This window comes from Cicer arietinum, chromosome 8 (genome assembly GCF_000331145.2).
Source record: "Cicer arietinum cultivar CDC Frontier isolate Library 1 chromosome 8, Cicar.CDCFrontier_v2.0, whole genome shotgun sequence".
Taxonomy (NCBI): Eukaryota; Viridiplantae; Streptophyta; class Magnoliopsida; order Fabales; family Fabaceae; genus Cicer; species Cicer arietinum.
The window spans coordinates 9,465,122-9,474,753 of NC_021167.2; the positions used below are offsets into that span (position 1 = coordinate 9,465,122).

The following is a 9,632-nucleotide window of genomic DNA, read 5'->3' on the forward strand; positions in this document are numbered from 1 at the left end:
TGAAAAATTATTAAAAAAGTTACTTCCAATTTTTAAAATCTATCATCTATTATATAAATTTAAAATAGTCTCCCGATGCCACAACAACTTATTTTTTTTTACAAACTTTTGATGAAATATATTCAATAATTTTTTTTTACAATAACTTCTCATGCTCACAATTAAAACATCATAATAATAAAACAAATAAATTTAGACTACGCTACAATATAATTCAACATTAATATTTTTTTTTAAATAAAAAATATTAAATAGTAAAGCATATTTATAAATTTTTACATCTTATTTTTGGGTTTGTATTTTACATTTTATTTCGTCAAATAAATACAAATACTATTATATGTTGAAAAATAAATTAACAATCAAAGTACAATGAGTCAAATAATTATCATATATAATAAGTTATCATATGAATTTTACAAAATATTTTAAAAATTAAATTAGATGATTGTGATAAACATGATTTTTCCTCATTTTAAATTTCCTAATCATATTCAATTATTACAAATCAATAAAATAATATTATAGGATAACTATATTTATAATACATAAAATATTACTTATAAAACTTATAAAATTAATTAATTAATATCCGCGCAGCGCGCGGGCCATAATCTAGTTATAATAATTAAAACAGAACCCTCCAAAAAATTTCATCTATGCCATATATCCTCCAATATTTGTCAACTCACCAAAATTCTGATGTGGCACATTTCAAATTCATCTTCTATTCCATTATGTTTTGTTTCTTTAATATATAATGCAAACTTTTTCACTTGCCTAAATACAATTATTTCATACATTATATAATTTCAGCTTTAATCTATCACTCAATGACTCATCAATACAATTATGGTTTACTATGGATTACTATGTTCCTCATTCCTTTGAAAATTAGAGAGTTATAAAAGGGTTAATTAATAAAGTATAAAATAGTTTAAATTTTTTTTAAAAAAAGTGTTGGCAATTATCGGATCTGTTTAGAAATCTTGAAAATATATATCAGTTCGGTGCCATTGAAATTAAAGCGATTGATATATTATATTGGAGTGGTCTAGCCTTCGGCATTGAATAAAATTACTGTAATTATAATCGCTAGAATAAAATTTAGTATTCTCTGATTAGAACAAATTAATTGCAGCAATAAAAATATTAATATTCAATTAGTAGCACATTATGTAAAAGTTTAGATTTGAATTTAAGATTTGTCACTTCTTAGAGTGAGTCTAGTCACCATTTAAAATCATTATAATGCAATCATAAATTTTTTGGAAGAGATAAAATTTCCTCTAACTGACCTGAAAAAGCATGACCAACAATTATGTAGTAAGAAACACACAACTTATTTGATATCCCATTGGAGATGAAAAAAAGTAACTATCGAGAAGAATTCTTGAAATGTAATAATTTTTTATATACATTTTTTAAATTTTATTTTATTTTATATAAAAAAATTCTCAATATTTTAGTCTAAAAATATTTATTCATAGTCTATTTTAAAAATTATTTTTTACAACATTTGATACTTTTAATATTTAAAAAGTCCCTACAAAATCAAAGTAGTATTTATAAAATGGAGATCTATGGCAATTGAGGTGTGCCCCAACTCTAAGGAATATTCAACTTTGTGAAGGGGTGAGAACACACGCAAACAGACCATCACACGAGCGCACATTGCTACGTACCCACCCAACTCGGGCCTCGACTTAGGCTAAGTGGTGTATTATTTTTTAATATTCATCACATATTCTATCAACGGATTTAAATTAACATTCATCACATATTCTATCAACGGATTTAATTTATAATTTGTGACTCTATTCCTATTTGACAATAGAATTGATCACACAAGCGTAACCCTATGTGAATTATGTTTCTTTGACTGAATTAAGCATCACAACAATCGATGTATTACCAATAAACATCAAGCGTCCAAAAACTACAGTTTATATAATATAGAAACCGAATTTTGTCGAACTAATTTTATCAATCCTATTAATATTTGAATTAAACAATCATAATAAAAATATAATCAAATAAAAATAAATAGAAGCATAATATAAAATTAACATTATAAAATAAACTTCAAGATTTTGATGAAACTCTAAAATAGTGGATTAGTCTGCGAAATTTAGCCTTCCATGAAAATAAGAAAAAACAGCATGCCTCTAAAAAAAACTAAAAATATATTGTACTAGTACTTGTTTTGGGCTGTTAAACAAGTGATCCACTACTTAAACTTATTCCGAAAAGCTTTTAAACAAGTGATCCACTACTTAAACTTATTCCGAAAAGCTCAGATCAAGTAATCTACAGTTTAGACCTAGTAAAGTTTGGTATTAGGTTTTTGTTCCAACATAAAAGTTGTAGCTCTAATTTTTAGCTTTCCAACGTCTGCTCAAATGCATCAATCAGATATCCATATATCACGTTATAGTCTACAGAGCGAACAAAGATCAATATGCAAATAATAAAATTAAAATTCAATTTCCACTCAAAGTTTAGAAACAAGCTAAAAAGTTAATCTAGACTATAAAGAGCTATTAAAATGTCACAATAAAAAGATAGAAGCATGTGTCCAAATGCATTGATCCGATATCAACACATAAAATCTTTCAAAGACATCCTTGATGGACGTACTATAATCCTCGAATAATTCCTATAGCAATTTGGTATAATGTGTTCCAATCCAAATTACAAATAATATAAGGAAATACACTATTATAAATAAACTTGGTGTTCCATTAGGCTTGAATTCATATATCAGTTTTGTTTGGTTCTCATAAAAAAAAAAACCATGAGTGAGACGATGTTCACATGAGATGTTATATTAATGCTATCAATTTCATTTATAAGTTTTTCTCCATTTATCTTAGACTCGTTTGTTACTTTCATTGCTACTCTAAAATCACCAGGTAAACTTGCTTTGTACGCATTACCATATCCTCTTTGACCTAATTTAACTCGGAAAGAGTTTAACATTCTTTTCATTTATGAATATATATATATATATACATATATATTGTTTTGCTACTGACAAATTATTACTTTGTATAAAATCTTCCACATTATCATCACGAGATTTGATTGTTTTCTTGAAGATCCATCTTTTTATCAAAATATGATATCTCTTATATTTACAAATAATAATTACAATAAATAATACAATTTCAACACTAAAAATTCATGCCCTTGCATGTTTGGAAATAATTCAACATAATTATGAACAATAATGATTGTATTGCCACAAAAGTGAAGATAAAATAAGAAACTTAAATTGTCAAATTTAAATATAATATTATTTATCTATTTCATTGTGTAAACTTTCAAATACAATGATTCATATAACTAAATTATTTAATTTTAAATACTTTCGGTTTATAGAGAATTGAGACTCTAAGAAAATTTGGAGTTCAAATACGAAATAAGTAATGTTTGAGAAAGTGAAAGAATATTTAGCAATTAGTTTTTCTTTAAAATAATGTGTAATTAAAAATATGTAAATTTAACAAATTATTAATTAACATATTAATTTAAACAGATTATTTGGTTCATCATTTAAACCATTAATGATTAATGGTTAATATTCTATTAACTTTTTACTTATTACTATATTTTATTGTGTATATATTTTTTATATAATACTCTTTTCATTTTATTTTTTCATAATCTATAATGAGTGAAATGTATATAAGATATTAAATTATAGGCTAAATTACATTTGTGGTCCCTTAACTTAATTTCAGGTAACGTTTTAGTCATTTATCTTTTTTTTCCTGATTTAGTCCTTTATTCCTAAAAATATCAAATAAAGTATGAAAATATGAGTTTATTTGAAGATTTGCTTACAAATTTGATGAAATTTGTATTATATTGAAGAATATAATTAATTTTATGAATTTTGATTGAATTTTTTTTTTTGAATTTTTGTATAAAAAAGGATATCATTGTTGAAATTTTAAAACATAAAATATCAAATTGTCACTTAAAATTAAAATAAAGGACCAAGTTGGAAAAAAAAAAAGATAAAAGACTAAAAGGTTACCTGAAATTAAGTTAAAGGACCACAAATGTAATTTAGCCTAAATTACAAGTCGGTTTATCAAACCTTTAATTTTTTAACAATTTTAAATTTTATTTATTCATTAAAATATAACTAAAACTTTAACATAATAATTTAATGGGTAAAATTTAATATATAAATTAGTTACAATTACATTTTTTAAAACATTCTACAAAAATTCTCAAAAATGTGTTTATATACTCACATATAATAATTATTCAAATAAACTCAACTAAAAAAAATGCTCTACGACACAATATCAACAAGTTATATTATTATTTAAATTTTAACATCTGATTCACAATAATACTAATATATAAAATATATATATATATATATTATTTAGTGGTGTGCATTCTTGGCAGCGTTGACTTTAATTATTCATTCACAACACAACAATGTCCTTCAATTAAATCTTCATAGCTCTCAATTTAGTTTCAACTTCCTTCCTTTTGCTATTTCACATTCACAGTAACAATACAAGATGGCTGCAACTTTGGTTGGAGGGGCTTTTCTCTCTGCAACTGTTCAAACCTTAGTTGAGAAACTTGCCTCAACTGAATTTCGTGATTACATCAAAAACACCAAACTGAATGAGTCGTTGTTGGCAGAGTTGAAAACAACACTGCTCGCTCTTCAAGCTGTGCTGGATGATGCAGAGATGAAGCAGATCACCAACACTGCTGTCGAAACATGGTTAGATGAATTGAAAGATGCAATCTTTGATGCTGAGGATTTGCTCAACCAAATCAATTACGATGCCCTGCGGTGCAAGATGGAGGGCAAACAAGGTGAAAACATTACTGGTCAGGTATGGAACCTCATTTCATCTCCATTTAAAAACATCTACGCAGAGATCAATTTACAAATGAAGATTATGTGTCAAAGGCTGCAGCTTTTTGCTCAGCAGAGAAACATCCTTGGCTTGCAAACTGTGAGCGGGAGAGTTTCTCGTAGAACGCCTTCGAGTTCAATGGTAAATGAATCTTTTATGGTTGGTAGGAAGGATGATAAAGAGGAACTAATTAGTATGTTGTTATCACACAGTGACACAAATAGTAATAATATTGGTGTTGTGGCAATTTGGGGCATGGGGGGTGTTGGCAAAACAACCCTTGCCCAACTTCTTTACAATGATAAAAAAGTACAAGAACATTTTGATCTGAAAGTCTGGGTTTGTGTGTCGGAGGATTTCAATATTTTGAGAGTAACTAAATCGCTGCTTGAATCTATCACTTCACGAGGCAGTGAAAGCGCTAATCTTGATTTTCTTCGACGTGAATTAAATAAAAACTTGAGTGATAAAAGATTTTTGTTAGTGCTGGACGACCTTTGGAATGACAATTATAATGATTGGCATGAACTAGTAACTCCTTTGATTAACGGAAAAATTGGAAGTAGGGTCATCATCACAACACGCCACCAAAAAGTTGCTGAGGTTGCACACACATTCCCCATTCATAAAGTAGAGACGTTATCAGATGATGATTGTTCCATTTTATAGGAAGCAATTGGTTTTGTTGTGGATGGCAGAAGGCTTCCTAGAGCATTCTCTAGAAAATAAAACACCTGAAGAAGTAGGCGACGACTACGTCAATGAATTGTTGTCCAGATCCTTAATTCAAGTACAACAATCAGACAGTGATTTTGGAGGACAAGAGCTTGTTATGCACGACCTTGTTAATGATTTAGCCTCAATGGTATCTGGGAAAAGTTATTTCAGGCTTGAATGTAGTAGTAAAATCTCTAAAAATGTTCGTCATTTGTCATATAATCAAGAATTTTACGACATTTTCAAAAAGTTTGAAGTTCTGGACAATTTCAAATGCTTGCGAAGCTTCCTACCCGTTAACCTTTTCGACTTCAGTTATGATTATTACTTATCTAGAAAGGTTGTTGAAGATTTGCTACCCAAACTCATAAGGTTACGTGTGATGTCCTTAAGTAGTTATCGAAACATAACCACACTACCAGAATCAATTGGTAGAATGGTGTTGTTGCAATATCTAGATCTCTCATTCACTGGAATCAAAAGCTTGCCTGATGCAATTTGTAAACTTTACAATTTGCAAACCTTGAATTTAATGGGGTGCATGGATCTTACTGAGTTGCCACTATGTTTCGGACAGTTGATTAACTTACGTCACTTGGATATTAGTGAGACAAACATAAATGAGATGCCAAAGCAAATTGTTGGACTAGAAAACCTTCAGACATTAACTGTTTTTGTAGTTGGCAAGCAAGAAATTGGGTTAAGTGTCAAAGATCTTGGGAAGTTTCCTAACCTACAAGGAGAGCTTTGCATCAAGAACCTGCATAATGTCATCGACGCCGTTGACGCTAGTGATGCCAACATGAGAAGCAAAGAACATATTGAGGAGTTAGAGTTACAATGGAGCAAGCAAACTGAAGACTCGCGAATGGAGAAAGATGTGCTTGATATGTTGAAACCGTCACTAAATCTCAATAAACTGAGCATTGACCTATATGGAGGCACAAGCTTTCCGAGTTGGCTGGGAGATTCTTCTTTTTCAAACATGGTGTCCTTGTGCATTTCTAATTGTGAATATTGCATAACAGTTCCACCACTAGGACAACTACCTTCTCTCAAGGACTTGACTATTAGTGGTATGAAAATGGAAATAATTGGGATAGAATTCTATGGGATGACATTAGAACCTTCCATTTCTTCATTCCAACCATTTCGATCTCTCGAGAAACTGTATTTTGTTTGCATGCCGAATTGGAAGGAATGGATACACTATGAAAGTGGTGAAGTTGCTTTCCCTCGTCTTAGAACTTTGTCGTTAAGGCAATGTCCAAAACTAATGGGACATATGCCTAACCATCTTTCTTCAATAGATGAAGTTAGCATAACTTGTTGTGATAGTCTCTTGACAACACCGCATACTACTTTACATTGGGTCTCCTCATTAAAAAAAATAAGGATTGAAAAAGATAAGAATTCTCTAATGGTTTCTGAACGGACCCAATTGTTGTTACCTGTGAGTGAAAAGACCCAATGGTTGTTACCTGAGAATGATTCTCCATGTCTACTACAGAGTTTATTTATTCGTTACTATGATACACTATTTTCATTACCTAAAATGATTATGAGCAGCAATTGTCTTCAATCCTTGAAACTCTATGATATTCCGTCTCTTGGTGCTTTTCCAACAGATGGTCTACCCACTTCATTGCAATCACTTACTATTTATAATTGTGAGAATTTAGCATTCTTGCCTCTTGAAACATGGGGCAATTACACATCGCTTGTGAATTTGCATTTAGCGAAAAGTTGTAATTCACTTACCTCATTCGCATTGGATGGTTTCCCAACACTCCGAAGACTTCACATTGATTCCTGTACAAATTTGGAATCCATTTTTATTTCAAAAACATCTTTGCTTCTTCCGTCATCTTTGACTCCACGGATGGAAACTCTAACCTCTCTAGAATATTTGTATCTCAAAAATCTTCCAAAACTATCATTTTGTGAAGGAGCTTGCCTACCTCCCAATTTAGAATATATTTATATTGGATCAGTGAGAATAACAACACCTATATTTGAATGGGGTCTCCAACGCCTTACTGCTCTTTCAACATTGAGTATTGGAAGTGATGATGATATTGTTAACACCTTGTTGAAGGAGATATTGTTGCCTATTTCCCTTAGGGATCTATTTATCCATCATCTCTCTGAAATTAAATCCTTTGAAGGAAATGGACTTCGACACCTTTCCTCTTTAGAAGCACTTTGCTTTAATGATTGTCCAAGGCTTGAGTATTTGTTAGAAGACACATTGCCTTCCTCTCTTAAGATACTGAGAATTGTGAAATGCCCTCTATTAGAAGCAAGGTATAAAAGTCAGAGGTTGGAGCATCTGTCCAACCTAGTCTTACGTATAAATGATGAAGTGATAATATGAGTCAGGTATGATTTTCTTTTATGCCTCTATCCACAGAATTGTTCAATTTTATTTGTGTGATTGTTTGTATAAGCTAGTAAATCTATAAAATAGTCAAGTTTATCGAAACTACTGAGATTTATATATTGTTTTTTAGGAGAGATTTATATATTTGTTGATATAATTATAACTAACAAATTGTGTTAATACACTTAATTATTTGATGTAATCGGTTGTAGCATCCTTAATTATTTCCACACACTTATGTTTTAATACAGTTCTTCTGTTGATAAAAAAACAATCGTTCAACATTCGTTGTATTAGAAGAATCTTTGAGAAGAATTTGATTAATTAGATCTCCAATATGAATAAGATCAACGAATTTCTTTCAGCAAAAAGCATCATAGTAAGATAGAGTAAAATTGCAGAAGAACTAAAGATTTTGTGTGATATAAACACAAAGGAAAGAACTAAAATACCCTCTAAATCTATGATATAAACACAAAGATAGACAAATAATTTGTGTGAGGACTATCTGTGTTTTAAAGTCATAGTGCAATTGGATACTGATTTAGTTGCAGACACTACCGTACCACTGCATTTATTGCGGCTGCATCATGTGAAGTGGTCCTCAATTTGAAGTCTAAGACTTTGTTCCACAATTCTGAACAAGTAAATGAAAACTAAAAGGTTCACTGCTTTGTTAGTTTGTGCAATATGAAGCATAAATAAATGCAACAAGTAGAAGTAGATAATTAAGAATCCACATTGATTCTTGGTTCTAAATAATGTTAACTTGTGTTTCAGTAAAATATATTTATCCTTAGGTAATATCTTCAATTTCTATTTTATGTAACTTGCCCTCAGTATCAGATTTGATGTTCTCTCGATTTCAATTTTTTAAAATCATTTCATTGATCCGAATAGAGATTTGGTTCTGAGACATGACTGTTAGAAGCCATTGTTCATTTTGATTCTTTTGTTGTTAACAGGTGTGTCATAGGTAAGACAAGGAAAGTGCATATACAGAGATTTGGTTCATCTTTTCATTTCTCTGCAAGAAGCAACATTCACTGATTGATTTAAGTTGGAAGCATCTTTTCATTTCTCTTAAAAATAAATAGCAGATATTGTTTGCTGTTGGAGTACAGATAGTGTTATTTGATGATGTTAATCCTTTCTTCTTTTACTTATTTTTGAATTGAGACACTATTTGTGATTTATTTGTTTTATACTTCAATTCTTGAATGTATTTTATTATATTGGGTTCAAAAAAAAAATTGTTGACCTTTATAGTTGTTTTCCACTCCGCTAAGCATTTTAGATCAAAGACTAACTCTTAATTATAACAAAATAACCGACACATAACTTAGCACGATAAGTTGTGGAGAATGTAAGTATTAATCGGGTGCGAGTCGTTTTCCCGGCTTCAACATGCGGGTCGTTGTCTCGGCTTTAAATTTGCAAAATTTCATGAATGAATGAATGAGTGAGTGAATGAATGAGTGAGTGAGTGAGTGAGTGAGTGAGTGAGTGAGTGAGTGAGTGAGTGAGTGAGTGAGTGAGTGAGTGAGTGAGTGAGTGAGTGAGTGAGTGAGTGAGTGAGTGAGTGAGTGAGTGAGTGAGTGAGTGAGTGAGTGAGTGAGTGAGTGAGTGAGTGA

At 30.3% G+C, this 9,632-nt stretch overlaps 1 protein-coding gene across 1 annotated transcript; it reads left to right on the forward strand.

The window, feature by feature from the left end:
* Nucleotides 1-4,426: 4,426 nt before the first annotated feature.
* On the forward strand, nucleotides 4,427-9,277 carry LOC101494007 (putative disease resistance RPP13-like protein 1). Its single transcript, XM_027337043.2, is given in 3 exon segments — nucleotides 4,427-5,561; nucleotides 5,563-7,997; nucleotides 8,964-9,277. Coding segments are annotated over 2 exon segments (3,444 nt in total). The 5' UTR covers nucleotides 4,427-4,547; the 3' UTR covers nucleotides 7,993-7,997; nucleotides 8,964-9,277.
* Nucleotides 9,278-9,632: the final 355 nt, after the last annotated feature.